Here is a 24,062-nt window from a genome sequence, read left to right on the forward strand (position 1 = left end):
TTGCTGGCTATTCATCAGCAGAAATTTCTTGGTAGTAGTGGATGCAGCTACAAAGTGGCCAGAAGTGTTCCCAATTGCCTCCAATACGGCCTCACACACTGCTGATGTGTTGAGAAGCCTCTTCTCAAGGACTGGTGTTCCAGAACACGTAGTCAGTGACAATGGACCACAGTTTGTTGCAGAACAGTTTCAGTCATTTTTGAAAATAAATGAAATAAGACGTATTACATGTGCACTGTACCATCCAGCTACAAATGGCTTGGTGGAAAGATTTGTCCAGAGTCTAAAGAAGCAAGTAACATCAGCAGAAAACACTGAATCAAAAGTTTGGCAACTTTCTCTTTAAATGTTGCAACGCAGCACACTCCACAACCAACAACTCACCAGCTAAGCTGTTCATGGATCATCTTTTGTGTACACGCTGGGATCTTCTCAAACCCAATCTCAGAAGGAGTATGCAGGACAAACAGCCGAGACAAATTGAGGGCTCCTCAAACAAGGAAATTCGACATTTCACTCCTGAACAAGCAGTCCTGGTGAGGGACTACAGAGGTGATCAAAAGTGGGTACTTGGAAAGATTAAAGACAGAACTGGACCACTTTCCTTCACAGTGGAGATGGTGTCTGATATCACCTGGAGACGACACGTTGATCAGTTGAGGAGAACAGAGTCAATTGTTAGAGAAGAAGGGTGTCTGGAGCTGCCAGAACCTCTTCCTGCTGTCCCAGAGTCAACTCCTACACCCACCACAGAGGAGGCCCCAGAGCCTGAGATTGTTTCACAGCCACAAGTCTCACCTGCCAAGCACAGTGACACCCCACTGTCAGGAAAGACATTATTCCATGAGTAAGAAATCTTCCACAGCAATTAAATCTTTAGGCCTAAATGGGACAATTTAAAATTTACCATGCTGAGGATGTCTATATAGAAGTTGTGTTATATAGTACACTGTGCGTGTGCGTGTGTATATATATACATAAGTTGAGATGCATTCTATATTGAGTTGGAGATTATAGCTAAGCAGGGTGGAGTGCTGTGCATTGAATATTTCAGTAATATTGTAAATATATTGTTTGATTTATCATTCTTTGTTCATTTAAATAATTCATTTCGGGTTACATATAAAAGTACATGAATGGCATACGCCATAACACCAACACGTCATAAGTGTGCATCTCGTTCGAAGTAAAACTAAGAACATACATCAGCTGTCCCTGCTCTGATTTTTTCTTTTAAGTAGCTTTATGTTTTGGAGTTACAAAACATAACACCTGGCTCCTGGTTCTGGATTCCCCAGCCATCAGAACCATCCACCCTGCGTCTAGTCCCGTTAGAATTTTCCAGGTTTCTATGACATCCCCTTGCCCTAGACCATAATGTTTAGCCATATGATCTGCATGTGATATCCCTTATGCTACAGTGAAGAATCCTAAACTACCCAACTTCTCCTCATTCATCCCAAAAACCAGTCAAAAAACCTTTGTTGCGCTCTCTCCATGATCAGAAACATCTTTTTTCAAGCAGCATTCCTCATTCAACTCCATGTAAAACTCCACAGGGAGTCTCACCAAGGCCTTGCAGAAGCCTGACGGCACACACTCAATAACTCAGGAACAGCTTCTTCTCCACTGCCCTCAGATTTCTGAATGGACATTAAATCCACAAACACTACCTCACTATTTATTTTATTTCTGTTTTTGCACTACTAATCTTAATTTAACTATTTAATATACATATGTATACTTACTGTAATTCCTTTTTTGTTTATTTATCATGTATTGCATGGTACTGCTACCCCAAAGTTTACAAATTTCATGACCTATGCTGGTGATATTAAACCTGATTCTGATCTACAAATTTGGTGACATTAGATTTTATATCCAAATCCAAATCCAAAGGTGATGTCTTTAAATGCGCGTGGAATTCAGAATAAAGTGGACAAACTCATGGCACAATTAGATATTAGTCAGTATGACCTTGTGAGTTTCAGTGAGTCGTGGCTGAAAGAAGATCATAGATGGGAGCTTAACATCAAAGGATATACTTTGTATCAAATGGACAGGCAGGAAGGCATAGGCAGTGGTGTGGCTCTGTTGGTAGGAGATGGAATTGCATCCTTAGGAAGAGGTGACATAGGGTCAGAGAATGTGGAATCTTTGTGGAGTTAAGAAACTGCAAGAGTAAAAAATCCATTGTGGGAATCATATATATGGACCTTCAAATAGTAGCCAAGATGTGGAGTTGAGATTGCAAGAGAGCTGGAAAAGGCATGTAATAAGGGTAATGTCAAAATTGTAATGGGGACTTCAACATGCAAGGAGATTGAGAAGATCAGGTTGGTGTTGGATCGCAAGAGAGGGAATTTGTTGAATGCCTACAAGATGGCTTTTGAGAGCAGTTTGTGCTTGAGCCTACTAAAGAAAAGGCTATCTTAGCTTTGGTGTTGTGTAATAACCTAGTTCTTTTTAGGGAGCTTAATGTAAAGGAACCCTTAGGAGATGGCGGTCATAATATGATTGAATTCATACTGCAATTTCAGAGGGAGAAGCATAACTCACATGTATTAGTATTGCAATGGAATAAAGGGAATTACAGAGGCATGAGAAAGGAGTTTGACCAAGTGGATTGGAAGAGAAAACTGGCAGGGCTGGTGGCAGAGCAGTAATGGCGGAAGTTTCTGGGAATAGTTCGCAAGGTGCAGGATTATATGTCCCACAGAAAAAGTAGTTCTCAAATGGCAGAGGCAGGCAACCGTGGCTGACAAGGTAAGTTAAGGACTGCATAAAAGCTAAGAAAAGGGCATATAAAGTAGCAAAAGTGAGTGAGAAGTTGGATGATTGAGAAGCTTTTAAAATCCAACAAATAGCAACTGAAAAAGCTGTAAGAAGGGAAAAGATGAAATATGAGGGCAAAGTACCCAATAATATAAAGCAGAACACTAAAAGTTTTTTCAGTTATATAAATAATAAAAGGGAGGTGAGAGTTGATATTGAACCACTGAAGAAAATGTCAGATGAATTTAATGGGTACTTTGCAACAGTCTTCACTAAGTGTCAGAGGTCTGTGAATGTCAGGAAGCAGGAGAGAGTGCCATTGCTATTACAAAGAAAAAAGTGCTAGGCAAACTCAAAGGTCATAAGGTTGATAAGTCATCTGGACCAGATGGACCACATCCCAGAGTTCTGACAGAGATTGTTCAAAAGATAGCAGATTCATTGGTCATGATCTTTCAAGAATCGTTTGATTCTGGCATGGTCCTGGAGGACAGGAAGATTGCAAATGTCACTCCACTCTTTAAGAAGGGAGGAAGGCAAAAGAAAGGAAATTATAGGCCAGTTAGCTTAACCTCAGTGGTTGAGAAAGTGCTGGAGTCTATTATTAAGAATGAGGTTTCGGAGTACTTGAAGATTAATGATAACATAAGTCAAAGTCAGCATGGTTTCTGCAAAGGGAAATCTTGCCTGACAAATCTGTTAGAGTTCATTGGGGAAGTAATAAGCAGGGTGCACGAAGGTGATGTAGTGGATGTCATTTACTTGGATTTTCAGAAGGCATTTGATAAGGTGCCAGACATGAGGCTGCTTAACAAGCTAAAATCCTATGGCGTTACAGGAAGGATACTGACATGAATAGAATAAATGGCTGACAGGCAGGAGGCAGCGAGTGAGAATAAAGGGGGACTTTTCTGGTTGGCTGCCAGTGACTAGTGATGCTCCTCAGGTGTCAGTATTGGGACCGCTACTTTTCACAATGTTTGTCAATGATTTAGATAATGGAATTGATGGTTTTGTGGCAAAGTTTGCAAATGTTATCAAGATAGGTGGAGGGGTAGGTAGTGCTGAGGAAGCAATGCGATTGCAGCAGGAATTAGACAAATTGGAAGAATGGGGAAAAAAGTTTCATGTTGGGAAATGTATGATAATTCATTTTGGTAAAAGGAATAATAGTGCAGACTATTATCTAAATGGGGAGAAAATTCAGACATCAGAGGAATAAAGGGACTTAGGAGTCCTCGTGCAAGACTCTCAGAAGATTAATTTACAGGTTGAGTCTGTGGTAAAGAAGGCAAATGCAATGCTGACATTTTTTTCAAAGGGAATAGAATATAAAAACAGGGAGATAATGCTGAGGCTTTGCAGGTCACTGGTTAGGCTGCACTTGGAGTACTGTCAACTGTTTTGGGCCCCATTTGTCAGAACGGATGTGTTGTCCAGAGGAAGTTCATGAGGATGATTCTGTGAATGAAGGGGATTAACATATGAGGAGTGTTTGGCAGCTTTGGGCCTGTACTCACTGGAATTTAGAAGAATCTGTAGGGATCTTACTGAAACCTACCAAATGTTGAAAGGACTTGATAGGGTGCGTGGAGAGGACTTATCCTATGGTGAGGATATCCAGAACTAGAGCGCACAGCCTCAAAGTTGAGGGGCGATCTTTTAGAACTGAGGTAAGAAGGAATTTTTTTAGCCAGAGAGTAGTGAATCTGTGGAATGCTCTGCCACAGACAGCTGTGGAGACAAGACTGTGGGTATATTTAAAGTGAAAATTAATAGTTTCCTGGTCAGTCAGGGCATCAAAGATTAAGGCAAGAAGGCAAGTGTATGAGGTTGAGTGGGATCCGGGATCAGCCATGATGGAATGGTGAAGCAGACTCAATGGGCTGAATGGCCTAATTCTGCTCCTATGCCTTTTGGTTTTATGGTCAATTTAATTAGTTTATCTATTTAATATATATATGCTTACTAGTTTTTTTAGCCAGAGAGTAGTGAATCTGTGGAATGCTCTGTCATAGACTGTGGTGGAGGTCAAGTCCGTGGGTATATTTAAGGCAGAAGTTCATCGTTTCCTCATCAGTCAGGGCATCAAAGGATATGGCAAGAAGGCAGGTGTACGGGGTTGAGTGGGATCCAGGATCAACCATGATGGAATGATGGAACAGACTCAATGGGCTGAATGGCCTAATTCTGCTCCTATGTCTTATGGTCTAAATCATTGATAAAATATTATAAATAGATAGAGTCCAAGTCACAATTAACCATTGCCTAAAGAAAGACGTATATTCTTGTCGTTTCTTGCTTGTCTATCAAATAACTCCCAGTGCTTGCCAGTATACTACCCCTAATCCCATGAGTTTTCATTTTACACATGAACTTTTGATGTGAAACTGTACCAAAAGCCTTCATAAAGTTCAAATTTAACCCATCTGCTGGTGCTTCTTCATCTAGTCTACTAGTTATTTTCTCACAAGACTTTTATAGATTTTCTAAGCATGGTTTCCGATTTCCCCTTAAAACCCCAGACTGACTTCTGCCAATCCCATGAAAGTTTTTCAAATGCTTTGTTATTGCATCAGTTTATTTCCCTCACTACTGACATCCAGCTCACTGCTGTTTTCCACTTGTTCTCCTTTAGAGCAGCAATGAAGCGCCTCTATCTCTGTCTGTCCTTGGCCATATTCTCTCCTGTGTCCCAGGTGTGGTTTTCAGGGTCCTCAGTCGCACATAGATCTAGGATTCTTTATTGCTGTTTCCAGAACACTTTTATTTTGACCAGTCAGGGTTGCTGGCCCTCCGCTGAACCCCCGAACCACGAGGACTGATGGACCACTTGTAATCTGGCCTCTACCCTTTGACCAGTGGTGGCGCCAGAGGTTTTCTCTTGCTGGTGCTACGGAGGGGCTGAATGATTCAGTGATGGTGCTGAGGGATGCTCTGTATGGTAATGTGTATTCTCAAGGCCAGACGCGTGGCGTTAAAAAGTCATTTTCAAGCATTATGTGCCTACTATAAATGCCTCTGTTGATTCACAGGCAACAGCAATTGACAGATCTAATAGAGAAGTGAACTGTTACAGTGTCAACAGCATCGGAGACAACCTGGGCTACACAGAGCATAAACAAAAAAAAACAAACAGAGCATCCGAGCAACAGCGGACAACGTGAATTACGCACCAATCCCGCAATCAGCGTCAAATGCGTGCTTTTCAACTGAAAAACACAAAACGAACCCACTGCTATTTGCATTACATAGACAGAAATGCCAAAAGATACACCATTATTAAAGTCAAATAAGGCAAACAACAGATGCAAGGCTTTACCAGGAGTTGGACAAATCGTACTCTGACCATGCAATACCTCAATTAATTTGGGTATTGAATTTAAAACAAAAAGCAACAGAATCACCGCTTGGAAGTCTAAGCAAAACCAGTAGGCCTAATAGCAGTAAATGTAATATTTTAGGATTTTCAGGAAACATAAGGACTATGGGGTATCCACCACAAAATAATAATAATAATCCGCATTAGTCTTGGCCCAAATTTTTAAAAAATCAACTTCACTCACTATTAATGTTTTCAGAAAAGCACAATCCCTCTGTTGTTGTGATTGGTGGCGAAAGCATCAATGATCTTCTGGATGTCACTGTCTGTCCTTGCTTTTGTTTTATTTCCAGCAGACGCCGAACCTGATGTAGCTCTGCAGTCAGGTTCACTTCAGTGACTCCATAGTATTGGGCCATTGGCCTAAGACGATCCTTGTCTAGGAAGAACTTGTGTTTAGGACTCAATGCTGAGACTCCAGTCAGAACACCCCCAGTCTCAATTGAGAACCGTCTTTTCATTCCAGTCAGAAGTCTGTCTATATCTGGATAGAAAAAGTGGTTGCGAAGATCATCAGAGGATGTGACAGGTGTGCATTCAGTTGGGGCCTCAACAACAAAATCATGTAGGCGGCGGGGTGGCTGGGCCTGTCTCCTTTCATGTGTTCTGCTCTGTATACCGGCCTTGACACGCAGGTCCCTAGCTCTTGTCTGAATTTCCCTCCATAATTCCTCTCCCCGTTTTGCTGGGAGTGCATTGATAACAGACTGAGCCAATTCCACAGCGGATGAAAGCTCCAAACTGGGAGATTGTAGCTGGTCTGACATGAACTTGGTGATTCAGAATAAATCCTCAAACAGAGTGAAAAGTAAAGCAAACTGCTCATCAATCAGTCCATTTACAGCTCTGGCCTCCGTTTTCCTCCGTGCATTTGGTTGACCCATAATATCCTGTAGTGTAGCTAGAATGGCAGGGAGTGATTTCCTTATAGCCCAAAAAGCTGTATAGTGCCATACCCAGCATGTATCTGACAATTTCTTCAACTCCGCAGGCTGTGCAGTTGATTCCAGTTCTCTCCGTTTCTTCATGAAAAGATCGTGGGCAACAGAGTTTGAAAAGAAGTTGTAAAGCAGCTGCACAGTTTCAAAAAACTCACCTGCTTGTGGTACGTTGCTCACAACATCCACTAAAACAAGGTTAAGTCTGTGAGCATGGCAGTGTATATATAATGCCTGCGGGACCTCTTTCCTGAACCTCTCCTGTACCCCGTTATTGCACCCAGACATCACTGCCACCCCGTCATAACACTGACCTATACACACGTTCTTATCAATAACACACTGGGCGAGTGTCTGTTCAATGCTTTTAAGAAGCGACTCTGCGTCCAACCCTTCTGCTGGAATGAAGTGCAAGAATTCTTCAAGCACTGTTTCGTTATTCAAATATCGCACCACCACTGATATTTGCTCCTTTTAACTCAAGTCTTTACTTTCATCCACTATGATGGCAAAATGTCCAGCCTCCTTGATTTCTGCACTTATTTGACGTCTGACCATATCTGCCATAATACCCATAATTTCATTTTGGATATCGTGATGGGTGTTTTTTGCATTTCCAGGATTGTCCTCTATTTTTTTTAACTACAGTCTCATCAAACTTCCCAATTACACTGAGCAACTCAACAAAGTTTCCCCTATTGCCAAATCCATCATTCTCCCGGTGTCCTCGCTGGGCAATGCCTTGGCACGCAGTATAGCGTAGAGACTCAACCACTGCTCTCATATACTCACGATTTTCTTGGACAATCTTTGCAAGTCCTTTATCAAGCATATTTCCCAATCTTGAACCGCCTTGTTTTCTCAATCTGAATTCGGCCCATGCCTCCATCGCCAACTTATGAGCTGCACTTGCATGGTGGGTTTTAAAAGCTGTTGTAGCTTTCCACCAGTTGCGGTAACCGGTGACAGTGAAGGTAGACTCAGAATGGAACCCATGTCCTCCACACAGGAAATGCCCACATGCGAAGCAGAATGTAGCATCTTTTGTGATTGAATATTCCAGCCAGGAGTACAGGTCAAACCAGCCACGAATAAAACTCCTTTGCTGATTGCCAAACTGTTGCGAAGGGTACTTTTTCAATGCTGGCCGACGGAGTCCTTCCTCAGGCTGCTGGCTAACATCGCTAACAGTATTCCCACTCGCACTAAGAGCAGCTTCATCCACGTTCTCTTCCGAATTCCACTCCATTTCTTGTTCCTCTACTTCACTGTCACACTCCTTCGATGAACTGCTGTTGTCCTCATCCCCACTTACTTCTTTCTGCATGTCACTTTCAATTAAGACATGCTCAGGCTGAGACACCACTGATTCCTCTGGATGAGGTCGTTTTCTGACTAAAAATCGATCCACTTTTCACGCCGGCCAAAATAATGCATGTGCCAGGTCGATGCTAGCTTGCAAAAGAACAACGTGCACGTGTGGCATCCGTTGGTCTCGCGAGACCACGGATCTGCGCCTGGATGTATACTATCAATCTCTCGCATGAGTGAGAGTGAGTGACATCACCACCTTAAGTGATCCTAGATCAGCTTAACTGATCTGAGGACAGCAACGGCAAGACATTGACAACGAACGAATAAGCAGAAGTGTAGGGTGGATCTGATAGAGTTTATAACTTTTTCGCTGCGTGGGTGCTATGGTAATTGGGGGTGCTGTTTCACTAGATCAGCTGGAGAAAAAAGCTGTATTCAAAACTATACAGAGAAAGCAAAGCAGCTGCAGTTAATTTCTTGGTGGTGCTATGGTGGGGCTATTGCAATTTCTGCTGGGGCTATAGCCCCAGCTAGTACCACCTTAGCGCCGCCCCTGCCGTTGACCCATTTGGCATGGGAGACCCTATCAGGAGCTAAAAGCATAAAGCCGTGTCTCCAGTCAACATAGCTCTCCAAGTCACTGAGGCATGCAAGCCTCCAAACCACGACAAGGTTGTGGTCCACTTGGAGGAATATATGAGAAGTTCTCTGGAAAATCCTGGAACTTGTGATGTCACACTGAAGAAGAAGCACATCATTATATGAAATGAGGTTTCAGTATTTAGTTACGTACAATTTGGGACAGACAATAAACACTGGACTTGACAATGATGGTTATTATTTTAAAATGTACATATATAGGCATCTGTTAGTTTCGTGAGACCATGGATTTGCGCCTTGTAAGGTTTCCAGGGCGCAGGCCTGGGCAAGGTTGTATGGAAGACTGGCAGTTGCCCATACTGCGTCTCCCCTCTCCACGCCACCGATGTTATCCAAGAAAAGGGCGCTAGGGCTGATACAGCTTGGCACCCGTCTCGCCGCAGAGCAATGTGTGGTTAAGTGCCTTGCTCAAGGACACAACACACTGCCTCAGCCAAGGCTCGAACTAGTGACCTTCAGCTCACGAGACCGACGCCTTAACCACTTGGCCACTTGCCAACACTAATGTACATAATGGACAGGAGTAAAAGCGGAAGTCATACAACTACATTACAGTGGCACACTTTTATTTTTTAAAACCTATGTGAATTGCAAAGAACTAATATTGCCTTCTATAAAATGTTCTTGCTGAAGCACACATCAGAGCTACAGAAGATGGTTGACAACATGGCTTTCAAATTCTTTCAATGCCTGAAGAGAAATGACACTGTTGCTTTCTACTGATTTCTGTTCAGGAAGTAGAACATATGGGAGAATTGCTACAGTGGAATAGGCTGATAAATGAGACGTGGAGTTAATTGCAGCAACAGCACAGTCAGAGAAAAAGGTTAATGAAAAGAAAAGACAAACTCCAAACCAGGCCTCTCAATAACTGGAACACCCTGGGGGTATGACTGCTAATATATACTGTAAAGTTTCATTTTTCCTTTTTGCTGTTAGATTGGTTACAAGCAGTGGGCAATTACTCAGTAACGGCTTTCACTGGAATAGAGAAGTTAAAACGTAATCCAGTGGAACTTCACAAGATAATGAAGTACTAAACTAAGTTTGCTTCTTGCTGGGCGAACAATCAGCACTGATGGAGAAAGTGGGAAAAACTCTTCCCGCCGATGGCCACACTGATCGTTTTCGCAGCAATAACCGCTACAGCAGAGTCTACAAAATGCTATTTTAAGTGAGAGTTGGGTCAAGCACTAGAACAGACAAAGGAAGCCGGGGAATAGAAGCAAAATGAAACGAGCAGCCCGCTGCTGTGAGCAACCACTGGATCACGTTGCAATGTCACCTGGTTTCTGTAATTCGATGACTCCTCCTGGCTAATATCTTTGTCATTCCAGATCTCCTGTTACAAACTGAAAAAGGTTAAAAGGCCATGCTGAGGTATCTATTGGATACCGAAATCTGCCATTATTCAAACGTTAAGTTTATTGGTTAAAATCGCAATGAATTAAACATATAAACTCTTTGAAAGTTACAGGGGGGAAAACCCGCTGGTCCATTGCCTGGCCCCATGACAGAATGTTCATGCTCTCTGACGCACGACCAGCCTCGCCTGCCCCCTCACCCGACACCCCACCTACTGCTGTTTACCCTGCCCCACCCCTTCTTCTGTTGTAGTCTTGGGATTGGGGCTGACTTGGGAGCTCTAAAATAGCTGATGGGGCCAACGTGGGACCCACAGATGGGAGAGGAGATAGCTGGATGGATGCCCGCCTTCCTTCATTTACACTAGACTTCTGTGTGCCCCTGGGAAAGAGGTACATGATTTTCAGTGCCATTCTCGATGCCTCTATTTTGAGCTGCCAGGGATCCCATGAATTGCTGAGAATTTTACATTTATCCTTAAGTAGGCTTTCAGAGCATCCTCATTTTGTTCCCTCTGTCCCAGTACTCTCGGTATGTGGCAGAGTTCAGAATACAGGGTCTATTTTTTGGGAGTCATCCCTCTGCACTGAGCATATCCATCAGAGCTGAGTGAGGAGAAGACACTGTGGTTGGTTCACTCATCCTGCCAGTTGACTGGGAAGGCTTTGTATAGACAGCACTGGCAATACCTCTCCAGTGCTTTAAGCTGCGTGCTCTAGGTAACATCCAGAAGGGCAGAACCACTGCTACCCATTAGAGCATAAGCTTTGTGCTGGATCTGAGATCCCGAACTTCAGAGAGACGAAAGCTTGCCAGCAAACTGAAGGTGATAGTAACTTCCATCATCAATACCTGCCTGCACTGAGAGACAGCTCCCGTGAGATGTGGAGTGGTTCAATCTCTCAGGGGCTCATGGACCTTTCTGGCTCCTGGTGTGGGAGGAGATGCCAAATGATGCAGGCAGGGTGCTGTGCACAGGTTTAGTGTAAGGCCTGTTTATTGCAGAGGACAGGTGAACAATGGCTTAGAGCTCAGTCTCCGAACAGGTGCATACACAAGTATCACCTGGACACTCCAGCTGACCGACTAAGGTAGAAGTGATCCTGGTTCTGGACTGGAAGTGAGCGTGAGTTGAACAGCTTCCCTGTTGCCTTATGGGTGAGCTCCAGTCCACCAGGAAGTTTGCTGGAAGTGAGGTGTATCATTGCGGTGAGAAAGACAAAGAGAAATGGTGCGGCCTTGCCTCTCACCAGACTGCACTGACTTCAGGTCCCATATGGAGCTGCTGGTTAGGATCCCAGAATATACAGCCAATTTCTGAGGGCAGACAGGTTTGTTAAGAATGTGCCACAACCCCTCCCAACTGATGGAGTCAAAGGCATCTGTGAGATCTTTCAGAGTAGCTAATGCATTGCCTTGCTTTTCAGACCTCATCTCCCACCCAGTTCCCACCTATCGTTCTACCTATGACACCATCACCTCACTGTGGGCAGGTACATTATCCAACCACATCAGAACGCCTGGATATGATATTTATACAATTCCTCCCAAGCTCCAGATCCCTCTAGACACCTCCTAGAGGAAATAATTTGTCACTGCCTACCCTATCAGTTCTCCTTACTACATTTGAATTTTCCATCCAGTCACCTAGTAACATTGAGCAGTAAAATCAAGTTTATTTAATCTCACCTTGGGATACGTTACACACCTGACCTCCAGAAAGCCAGGCCAGTATTCCTTCAGTATTTATGACTGTGTTCTGCTCCTGTCCAGCACACTTTAATTTTGTCACACTGGTGGCTAAATCTCCTTGGATTTTGGGGAGAATCTCTACACCCAGTCCCAGTCAGATATCTGATACCAGCCCAAGCTGGTGACATGAACCACCAGAGTAACAATGAACTTTGAGAAGCCCGGAGATTTCGTACCTGCCAGAAGTCCAATAAGTAACATCACCACCCATCCTGACCACGCGTCCAACAAGCCTTTGATACATTCCCAGATCGATTCTTTACTTCTGCTTGTGATCTGAAAATAAAGACGGACCAATTAGAGCACATTTAATTCTTCTTATTGTCACCATTATAATTTAATAGTAAACTATATGAAATAGGAGCAGGAATAGGCCATCCAGCCCCTCAAGGCAAGAGCTGAACTGATCATAACCTCAATTCCATATATCCACTCTCTTGCTTATCAAAAATTTTTTGAGCTCTGCCTTATAAGTGCTCAGAATCTGTTTCCACAAGCCTTTGAGGAAGAATGATTAATGATTCTTTGTCTCATTTCTGTCTTAAATGGATGGCCCCTTATTTTTAATTGACTCTTAGTTCCAGATCAACACACACAAAATGTTGGAGGAACTCAGCAGGTCAGGCAGCATCTATGGAAATAAATCCACAATGGACATTTCGGGCTGAGACCCTTCTTCAGGACGGAGAAGGAAGGGGAAAAAAGTCAGAATAAAAAGGTAGGGGGAGGGGAAGGAGGCTAGTTGGAAGGTGATGGGTGAAATCAGGTGGGTGGGAAAGGTCAAAGGCTGGAGAAGGAATCTGATGGGAGAGGAGAGTGGACCATGGGGGAAAGGGAAGGAGGAGGGGACCCAAGGGAAAGTAATAGGCAGGAGAGAAGAGGTAAAAGGTCAGAGTGGGGAACAGGGAGGGGAGGAATTTGTTTACTGAAAGGAGAAGTCGATATTCAAGCCATCAAGTTGGAGGCTGCCCAGACAGAATACAAGATGTTGCTCCTCCACCTTGAGGGTGGCCTAAACTTGCCACAAGAGGAAGCCATGGACTGACATGTAGAAATGGAAATTAAATGTTTATCCACTGGTAAGTCCTGCTTGTGTGGATGGAGTGGAGGTGCTCGACAAAGTGAAATTCGAGATTAACCCCAAAAGAGGAAATATCCTCTTACATCCAGTTGGTTGACCAGCTCTGTGAGGGGAATTGGCAGTGTTTCAATATGAAGTTTCAACAATTCCTTTCCTTTCCACAGGTGCTGCTTAACCCAATAAGTTCATCTAGCATCTTGCTCATATTCTGCAGTCTCTTCTGTCTCTTTTCAAATTCACCCTGTCGAGGCCCCTCAAGATTCGTGCATTTGGCTTATTCTGCACATTGCAGGGTAATAAATGCTTTGGCTCAGAGATCAGCTCTGTTGACACTAGGAGAGTGTAGGTTCTACACAGCAAGCAGCCAGCAAAACCTCTACACCCCACCTCTATAGGCTCGCAAGATCCCCTCCACCCCTGTCAATGTATCTCAGCATCATTTTGTGGCAATGCTGAGAGAGTAGTTCACAGTCCGTGGTGCCTTCACCCAAGTATGGCTCAGGCTTACGTACAAGGTTCCACTGCAGCAAGCAGAGTGTAGGCATTTGCCCAGAGTGGTGTCCGAGATTTATTCCCCAGTCATCATCACATAAACACACCATTTGCTCGTTTACCTCATTACTTTGGGAAGCCTTCCTGTGTGCAAATGGAGTGTCATCGCAACAATGACCAACATTTCAAAGAACGTTAATTAAACAGCAATAAAGCACGTTGGTACATGGCGATTTACAAGCACCTTGAAAGTAGAGGGTTGCCGCCATAAAACTGGACCACAGACAAAAAAGATATCTAATTGATTCATTTCCTGTTTTCCTATAGAGTAGACCACCTCTGGGTAGAGCAAGGATCTGCCAGTTTCATTCAAATTTAGCTGATATTGGAAGGTAGAGCTCTCCTCACACAGTGAAATACCCAGAGCAATCCTGAATGGGTGACTGGTCGACGCTGAATAAGATGTTCAAGCACTTTTTTTAAAATTCTGCATTAATATTGACAGGCTGACCCGGTCAGGCTTGATCCCAAATGATAGAGGGATCCTCAGTCTCAACAGCCTTATCCCAAGTGATAAAGGGATCTTCAGACCCAGCTGTCTAATCTCAGGCTCTTCTGATAGAGTCATAGAAAAGTACAGCACAGAAATAGGCCCTTTGGCCCATCTAGTCCATGCCAAAACCAGTTAAACTGCCTACTTCCATTGACTTGCACCAGGACCATAGCCCTCCATAACCCTACCATCCATGTACCTATCCAAACTTCGCTTAAAACTTTGAAATCAAGCTCTCATGCACCACTTGAGCTGGCAGCTCATTCAACCCTCTGAGTGAAGAAGCTTCCCTTCATGTTCCCCTTAAACTTTTCACCTTTCACACTTAACCTACGACCTCTGGTTGTAGTCCCAACTGACCTCAGCCTGCTTGCATTTACCCTATCTAGAACCCTCATCATTTTGTATACCTCCTCCAAATGTCCTCTCAATCTTCTACGTTCTAAAGAATACAGTCCTAACCTGTTCAATCTTTCCTTATAACTCAGGTCCTTCGGACCCGGCAACATCTTTGTAAATTTTCTCTGCACTTGTTCAACCTTGTTTACAGCTTTCAGCACTTGCCTCCTGTAGGGCCCAAGGGAACATCTTATCAGGCCCTAGGGATATCCACCCTGATTTGCCTCAGGATAGCAAACACCTCCTCCTTTCTGAATGAGGTTGGAGGCAACATCGAATGTACGACAACTCTGGCGGGGTTTGCAAGGCATTGCTTCCTACAAAGAGAAATCCAATAACATGAATGGCAGCAATGCTTCACTGCCAGATGAACTCAACGCCTTCTATTCCCTCTTTGAAAGGGAGAACACAACTACAGCTGTGAAAATCCCTGCTGCACCTGATGACCCTGTGATCTCTGTCTTGGAGGCCGATGTTAGGCTGTCTTTAAAGAGGGTGAACTATCGGAAGGTCCTGATGAAGTACCTGTTAAGGCTCTGAAAACTTGTGTCAACCAAATGGCGGGAGTACTCAAGGACATTTTCAACCTCACACAGCTACAGGCAGAAGTTCCCACTTTCTTCAAAGAGGCAACAATTATACCAGTGCCTAAGAAGAATAATGTGAGCTGCCTTAATGACTATCGCCCAGTCACATTCACATCTACAGTGATGAAATGCTTTGAGAGGTTGGTCATGACTAGAGTGACCTCCTGCATCAGCAAGGACCTGGACCCATTGCAATTTGCCTATCGCCACGATAGGTCAACATCAGGCACAATCTTAAGGGCTCTCCACACGGCTTTAGACCACCTAAATAATACAAACACCTACGTCAGGATGCTGTTCATCGACTATAGCTCAGCATTTAACACCATCATTCCCACAATCCTGATTGAGAAGTTTCAGAACCTGGGCCTCTGTACCTCCCTCTGCAACTGGATCCTCAACGTCCTAACCGGAAGACCACAATCTGTGCTGTGACGAGAATACACATAAATTAAGATGTTTGCTGGCCTGGGCTAGCACCAGTGGCATCAGCAGTTGGTCTGCCACCTGTCCTCAGGGGAAGGAGAAATAAGGAACAATGAAGCAGCATTTGGAGATGTTAATGAAGGAGCCATCAGTCTGGGTATTGTCAAGATCGGCTCCCCCTTTGAACCCTGAACTGTTTGAAGTGATGGACAGGCAATCTGGAGATGTGTAATGAAGGGACGGGAGAGAGAGCTGTCTAGAGCAGCTCCCCCTTTGAACCCTGAACTGTCTGAAGTGATGGACAGGCGATACCCCAGCAGGGGGGTAAAAAGGGACAGGTTCGCTAAGGCAGGACACACACGACACCAGAGGTAACGAGACCCTGGAAGCGGTGCGTCTCTCACAAGTCGGTGGGAAGTACCAGGCCATAAACGCACAGGGTGGAAAGGTACGATCAGCGGGAACCCGGTGTGTGTCCGCCCTCGTTTGGGTGCCGGGTTCACTGCAGAGGATCGACCGTATCTGGAGGAGGGGTCACAGTCGGTGACCTCAGGTGACATCACAAAGGACCCGCCCGAAAGCTGCTTGTGAGCAATATCGCCGGTCTGTGAGTGGAAGCCGTTCTGAATGATCAGTCGTTCTCGTTCTCTCTCTCTCTCTCTCTCCCCCCACATTGTCCATCGCCATGGCAATGATTACTGCGAACTGAACTAAATTGGACTGAACTTGGTGTCACTTTGAAATTGGTCATTTACCCCTAGACAATGATAGAGCTTGATTGATGCTGTTATCTTAATTCTGTGCACATGTGTGTTTATCATTGCTGAACTGTTGCATTTATTATCCTTTCGATTACTGTGTTGCTTGTTTCTTTAATAAAACTTTCTTAGTTCTAGTAATCCAGACTCCAACTGAGTGATCCATTTCTGCTGGTTTGACAACCCAGTTACGGGGTACGTAACAGTGCGGATTGGTGATAACATCTCCTCCTCACTGACGATCAACGCTGGTGCACCTCAGGGGTGTGTGCTTAGCCCAATGCTCTACTCTCTCTATACTCATGACTCTGTGGCTCAAATACCATCTATAAATTTGCTGACGATACAACCATTGTTGGTAGAAACTCAGGTGGTGACGAGAGGGCGTACAGGAGTGAGATATGCCAACTAGTGGAGTGGTACCGCAGCAACAACCTGGCACTCAACTTCAGTAAGGCAAAAGAGCTGATTGTGAACTTCAGGGAGGGTAAGACGAAGGAACACATACCAATCCTCTTAGAGGGATCAGAATTGGAGAGAGTGAGCAGTTCCAAGTTCTTGGGTGTCAAGATCTCTGAGGACCTAACCTGGTCCCAACATATGGACGCAGCTGTAAAGAAGGCAAGACAATTACAGTATTCCTATACTTCATTAGGAGTTTGAAGAGATTTGGTATGTCAATAAAAACACTCAAAAACTTCTATCAATGTACTGTGGAGAGCATTCTGACAGGCTGCATTACTGTCTGGTATGGGGGTGGGGCGGGGGGCTACTGTACAGGACCAAAAGAAGCTGCAGAGGTTGTGAATCTAATCAGCTCCATCTTGGGTACTTGCCTACAAAATACCCAGGACATCTTCAGGAAGCGGTGTCTCAGAAAGCCAGTGTCCATTATTCAGGGCCCTCAGCACCCAGGGCATGCCCTTTTCTCACTGTTAACATCAGGTAGGAGATACAGAAGCCTGGAGGCACACACCCAGTGATTCAGGAACAGCTTCTTCCCCTCTGCCATCCGATTCCTAAATGAACCGGTGAACACTACCTCACTTTTTTTAATATCTATTGTTTCCGTTTCGACACGATTTTTAATCTATTCAGTATACATCTACTGTAGTTTATTTACTTATTTATGTATTCTTCTCTATTATGTATTGCATTGAGCTGCTGCTGCTAAGTTAACAAATTTCATGACATATGCCGGTGATAATAAACCTGATTCTGATTCTGAGAACAACACACATCAAAGTTGCTGGTGAACGCAGCAGGCCAAGCAGCATCTGTAGGAAGAGGTGCAGTCGACGTTTCAGGCCGAGACCCTTCGTCAGGACTAACTGAAGGAAGAGTGAGTAAGGGATTTGAAAGTTGGAGGGGGAGGGGGAGATCCAAAATGATAGGAGGGGACAGGAGGGGGAGGGATAGAGCCAAGAGCTGAGAAATTGAGTTTGGCCATCAGGCTATGATCTCTCTTCAAGTACTGTAATTGTTAAAAATCACAATAACAGATTTTGGCAGCCTCTGGACAATTCGCACTGCGTAGCAAAATACAGTTTGCAATTCTCCTAATAAATCCAGAAAAGATGACCATAAGTATTTTTAAAGTGTTCCTATAGTTGCAGCATAGTATCGCCCACACGTATTACAAGCAGAACATATTTGCAAACTCTTCTCCTGATCCTCCAGTATCCAAATACTAATAGAGCTTTGAATAAGTAATACCGTAAGATCATAAGATATAGGAGCAAAATTGGGCCATTTGGCCCATGGAGTCTGCTCCACCAGTTTATCATGGCTGATCCATTTTCCCTCTCAGCCCCAGTCTTCTACCTTCTCCCCGTATCCCGTCATGCTCAGACTGATCAAGAATCTATCAACCTCTGCCTTAAATATACCCAATGACTTGAACTCGACAGCCACCTGTGGCAACGAATTCCACAGATTCACCACTCTCCTCATCTCCATTCTAAAAGGATGCCCCTCTATTCTGAGGCTGTGTCCTCTGGTCTTAGACTCCCCCACCATAGGAAACATCTTCACCACTCTATTCAGGCCTTTCAACATTTTTAATCCATTAATAGATTTTTAATCTATTCATTATATGTATGCTGTAATTGATTGATTGATTGATTGATTTATTTCATCATCTTCTTCTTCTATAATATGTATAGCATTGAACTGCTGCTGCTAAGTTAACAAATTTCACGACACATGCCGAATGATAATAAACCTGATTCTGATTCTCTGTAATCTGCACAGAGTCCATAAAATTGGTGTCACTTTGCCTCACTTCTCCAGACTCTGTGACCATCTCATAGACGTAAAAAATTTATTTAAGATCTCCCGCATCTGTATTGGCTCCAAACATGAATTACCGTTCTGATCTTCCAGAGGACCAATTTTGTCTCTTGCAATTCTTTTGCCCTTAACATATCTGTAGAATCCCTTGGGAATCTCCTTTACTTTATCTGCTAGGCAACTTCATGCCTTCTTTCAGTCCTCCTGATTTCTTTCTTGAGTGTTCTCTTGCAGTTTTTATAGTGTATAAGTGCCTCATTTGTTCCTACCTACCTATACCTGTTATGCACCTCTTTTTTTTTCTTAACCAGGGTCTCATTATCTCTTGAAATCCAAGGTTCTCTACACTTATTCCCTTTCATTCTGACAGGCTTTGTACTCTCAAAATTTTACTGCTGAAGGCCTCCCACTTACCAAGTACACCTTTGCCAGAAAACAGCCTCTCCCAATCCATAGTTGCTAGATCATTTCTGATACCATCAAAATCGGCCTTTCTCCAATTTCAGATTTCAACCCGTGGGCCAGGCCTATATTTTTGCATATTTACTTTGAAACTAATGGCATTGTAATCACTAGATGCAAAATGTTCCCCTACACAAATTTCTGTCACCTGCCCTGTCTCATTCCCTAATAGCAGATCAAGCTATTATTGTTCATTGGGACTTCTATGTACTGATTAAGGAAACTTTTCTGAATACATTTGGTAAACTCTATCCCATCTAGTACTTCAATAGTATGAGAGTTCCAGTTAAAATCATCTACGATAACAACTTCATGTTTCGTGCAACAGTCTGCGATCTCTCCACAAATTTGTTCCTCTAAATCCCTCGGACTGTTGGGTGGACTGTAATTTAGCCCCATTAACGTGGTCATACCTTTATTTCTCAATTCCACCCATAACATCTCACTAGAGAATAAAGACACATATGTAAGGCTCCTTTTCATTGACTACAGCTCCGCCTTTAATGCCATCATTCCAAATAAACTGATTCCTAAGCTCCGGAACCTGGGCCTTAGCACTCAGATCTGCAGCTGGATCTTCAACTTCCTCACAGACAGGACCCAGGCTGTAAAAATAGGGGACAAGCTCTCCTCTACAATCACTCTGAGCACCAGTGCCCCACAGGGCTGTGTACTCAGCCCCCTGCTGTACTCACTTTACACCCATGATTGTGTAGCCAAGTTTCTATCAAACTCAATATATAAGTTTGCTGATGCCACCATAACTGTAGGCCATATCTCGGGTAATGATGAGTTTGAGTACAGAGAGAAAATTAAGAACCTGATGGCATGGTACGAAGATAATAACCTATCCCTCAACGTCAGCAAGACAAAGGAATTGGTTGTTGACTTCAGAAGGCGTAGCGGACCGCATTTACATCGGTGGTGCACAAGTGGAACAAGTCAAAAGCTTTAAGTTCCTCAGGGTCAATATCACAAATGACCTGACTTGGTCCAACCAAGCAGAGTCCACTGCCAAGAAGGCCCACCAGCACCTTTACTTCCTGAGAAAACTAAAGAAGTTTGGCCTGCCCCTAAAACCCTCATTAATTTTTATAGATGCACCGTAGAAAGCATTCTTCTAGGGTGCATCACAACCTGGTATGGAAGTTGTGCTGTCCAAGATCGGAAGAAGTTGCAGAAGATCGTGAACACAGCCCAGCACATCACACAAACCAGTCTTCCATCCTTGGACTCACTTTACACCACAGGCTGTCGGAGCAGTGCTGCCAGGATAATCAAGGACACGACCCACCCAGCCAACACAGTTTTCGTCCCTTTTCCCTCTGGGAGAAGGCTCAGGAGCTTGAAGACTCATACGGCCAGATTTGGGAACAACTTCTTTCCAACTGTGATAAGGCTGCTGAACGGATCCTAACCCGGATCTGGGCTGTACCCTCCAAATATCCGGACCTGCCTCTCAGTTTTTTTGCACTACTTTACTTTCCCTTTTCTATTTTCTATTTATGACTTATAATTTAAATTTTTACTGTTTACTATCGATTTGTACTCCAGGAAGCGTGAAGCACAGAATGAAATATCGCTGTGCTCATTGTATGCTCTAGTATCAATTGTTTGGCGACAATAAAGTAAAGTAGACAAGTCCTGACTGAGCACTGCAGTGATATTTTCTGTGACCAGTAACACTACGTTTCCTCATTTAATCCCTCTCGTCGTTCTGTTGCATCTAAAGCAATTGAACCCTGCAATATTGAGCTGTACCACACCCCCTCCACAATCAAGTCTCACTAATGCTACTATATCATATTTCCATGTGCTGATCCCTGCCCTGAGCTCATCTGCCTTTCCTATAATACTTCTTGCATTGAAGTGATAATGAAAATTATTTTTTCAAGGTTATTATCCTGATCTCTAATCCACCAGAATGCAATACCATTCACATCAAAGATTAACAACTTTATCATTAAATAAGAAAACTAGTGAGTTTTAAACCATTTAAAACATTACTTTAGTTTCAAAGGTTTAGTGTACCAATAAGAAAAAGTTGACCTACATGGGGTGATTGATAAGTTTGTGGCCTAAGGTAGAAGGAGTCAATTTTAGAAAACCTAGCACATTTATTTTTCAAATAGTCCCCTCCTACATTTACACACTTAGTCCAGTGGTCATGGAGCATACGGATCCCTTCTTTGTAGAAGTAGTCCACAGTAGGGGTGATTGATAAGTTCGTGGCCTAAGGTAGAAGGAGATGAGTTATTAACTCCAAACTTTCTGTATTATCACTCAAAGAGTTGAACTGCATGTGCATGTAACCAGATGAGTTATACTGCTCTCATTACATGCACATGAAGTTCAACTCTTTGAGTGAAAATGCAGAAAGTTTGAAGTTAAAAACTCATCTCCTTCTACCTTAGGCCACACACTTATGAATCACCCCTGCCGTGGACCACTTCTGGAGGTCCAAGATGCTGACTTCTACAAAGAAGGGATCCATATGCTCCACGACCGCTGGACTAAATGTGTAAAAGTAGGAAAAAGAAAAGTGCTAGGTTTTCTAAAATTGACTCCTTCTACCTTAGGCCACGAGCTTATCAATCACCCCTCGTATATTTGTGGATTCACAATTGGAAATAGTGCATTTATATTGATGGTATAATTAAATGCAATCAATGCATATTCATGGGAGGTTCTTGATGACAGATGGATTTATACTAATAGTTAAGTCCTTGAAGAACAGCAAGTTTCACTGCATGTCTACTCAGCAAGTTTCACTGCATGTCTACAATGGAGAAGTTAGAACATTCCTGATGAATAATCAATTGATTTTCTCAGAAGCTTCATACAGATGTGAGCAGACAGAATGATCTCAGGAGGGGAGGAGCTGCATTCATACAAATCAGTTGAAAATGTATGGAGAACAGTAATACAGGTGTCCCCCCGCTTTTCGAACGTTCGCTTTACGAAACCTCACTGTTACGAAAGACCTACATTAGTTCCCTGTTTTCGCTAACAGAAGGTGTTTTCACTATTACGAAAAAAAGCAGTGCGTGATAAAAGCAGCGTGCGCCCCGAGCAGCCGTTTTCCCCCGGATTCTCGCCGGCATTGCTTAAACACGTGCCTGTGAGCATCCGTTTGCAAAATGAGTTCTAAGGTATTGGAAAAGCCTAAAAGAACTCGTAAGGGTGTTACACAGCATGAAACTAGACATAATTAAGCATTTCGATTGTGGTGAACGAAGTAAGGACAATGTGAGTTTGGCTTGTGGAAGTTGATGAAAATGATGTTGAAGAGGTTTTGGCATCCAATGACCAAGAACTGATAGATGAAGAGCTGATGCAATTGGAAGAGGAAAGGATAACAATCGAAACCGAATGCAGAAAGTGAAGCAACTGCGTGAGATTTTCGCTGCAATGATAAAGTACAACTTTAACTTTGAAAGGGTATGTCGGTTTAGGGCATATTTGCAGGATGGTTTGAGTGCTTACGAAGAACTGTATGATCTAAAAATGCGCGAGGCTCAGCAGTCAAACAAGCCTTCCACATCAGCCACAGCAGAAGACGAACCTCGACCTTCGACATCAAGGCAGGCAGACATAGGAGAAGATGAGCTGCCTGCCCTGATGGAAACAGACGACGAGATGACACCCCAGTGTCCCACCACCCCAACCCCCAGGCCGCGGACAGATACCGATCCGCGAAGAATGCAGCGGTAGCCGGGACGCATCCAGCACATCTTTAAGAAAAAAGCCGAAATAAACAAGCTAATTAATTAGGTGCCACCTGTCATGTAAACGTCAGCCCAGATGAGAGGCGATTGCTGATTGCGTTGCCTCTGATCTGGGCCGACATTTACATGCCGGGCGGCACCTAATTAATTAGCTTGTTTATTTTGGCTTTTTCCTTAAAGATGTGCTGTGTGCCTTCTGGCTACCTCTGTACCACTGCATTCTTCGCGGATCAGTATCGGTTCGCTGCCCAGAGGGCGGGGGCCACTGCACCACCCAACCTCTGACGACTCAGCCTAACACACCATCATCAGCATGCTCGATGTCTTCCCGATTCCCATAAGTGATACTACACTGTACGTACATTATTTCTACTTTATATCATCTATGTATTTTTACGTGTTATTTGGTATGATTTGGCAGCTTCATAGCTTGAAGGTTACTGGAGAGAGTGTTTTTGCCGACAGCGCTTGCGTGAGATTTTCGCTACGGAGAATGGTGCGGCAATGATTGTGGGAAAGTATTTCTACTTTATATAGGCTGTGTATTCATCATATCATTCCTGCTTTTACGATATGTTACTGTTATTTTAGGTTTTATGTGTTATCTGGCATGATTTGGTAGGTTATTTTTGGGTCTGCGAACGCTTACAAATTTTTCCCATATAAATTAATGGTAATTGCTTCTTCACTTTACGACATTCCGGCTTATGAACTGTTTCATAGGAACACTCTACCTTCAGATGGCAGGAGAAACTTGTACTTCATTAACTCCCCTGTATTCACAATGAGTTCAAGGTAGAAGATATTGCACTTTGACTAACTGGAATTTTATTCACTTTGATTTTGTTTGGCCTATTAACAAAAAGGTGGTAATATTTTAACAGAAATTTCCTAAGGGAACTTGAACCACGAACTTCAACCAAATCTGCCACAGCAAACTGACCACAATTGGATATTCCACTTGGAATGGGTTCTGCCTACAACATGCCACCAGGGTTACACTTTTCAGGACTACCATCAACGTGGACTAAACCCTGCCAATTTCCCCAATCTCTCCCACCAATTTAACATCCTGTTGAATTACAACCCATCCAGTGT

The 24,062-nt window shown here is 43.6% G+C and overlaps 1 protein-coding gene across 2 annotated transcripts in view; it reads right to left on the reverse strand.

Annotated features, from left to right (window-relative positions):
• clcn4 (chloride channel, voltage-sensitive 4) overlaps positions 1-24,062 on the reverse strand; it is a 113,807-nt gene that overhangs the window by 30,713 nt on the left and 59,032 nt on the right. For both annotated transcript variants that reach the window (XM_063049937.1, XM_063049938.1), the window contains exon 3: positions 12,363-12,462. In XM_063049937.1, coding sequence (XP_062906007.1) covers positions 12,363-12,462 — 100 coding nt within the window. The remainder of the gene's footprint in view (positions 1-12,362; positions 12,463-24,062) is intronic.

Source organism: Mobula hypostoma, chromosome 6 (assembly GCF_963921235.1).
Source record: "Mobula hypostoma chromosome 6, sMobHyp1.1, whole genome shotgun sequence".
Taxonomy (NCBI): domain Eukaryota; kingdom Metazoa; phylum Chordata; class Chondrichthyes; order Myliobatiformes; family Myliobatidae; genus Mobula; species Mobula hypostoma.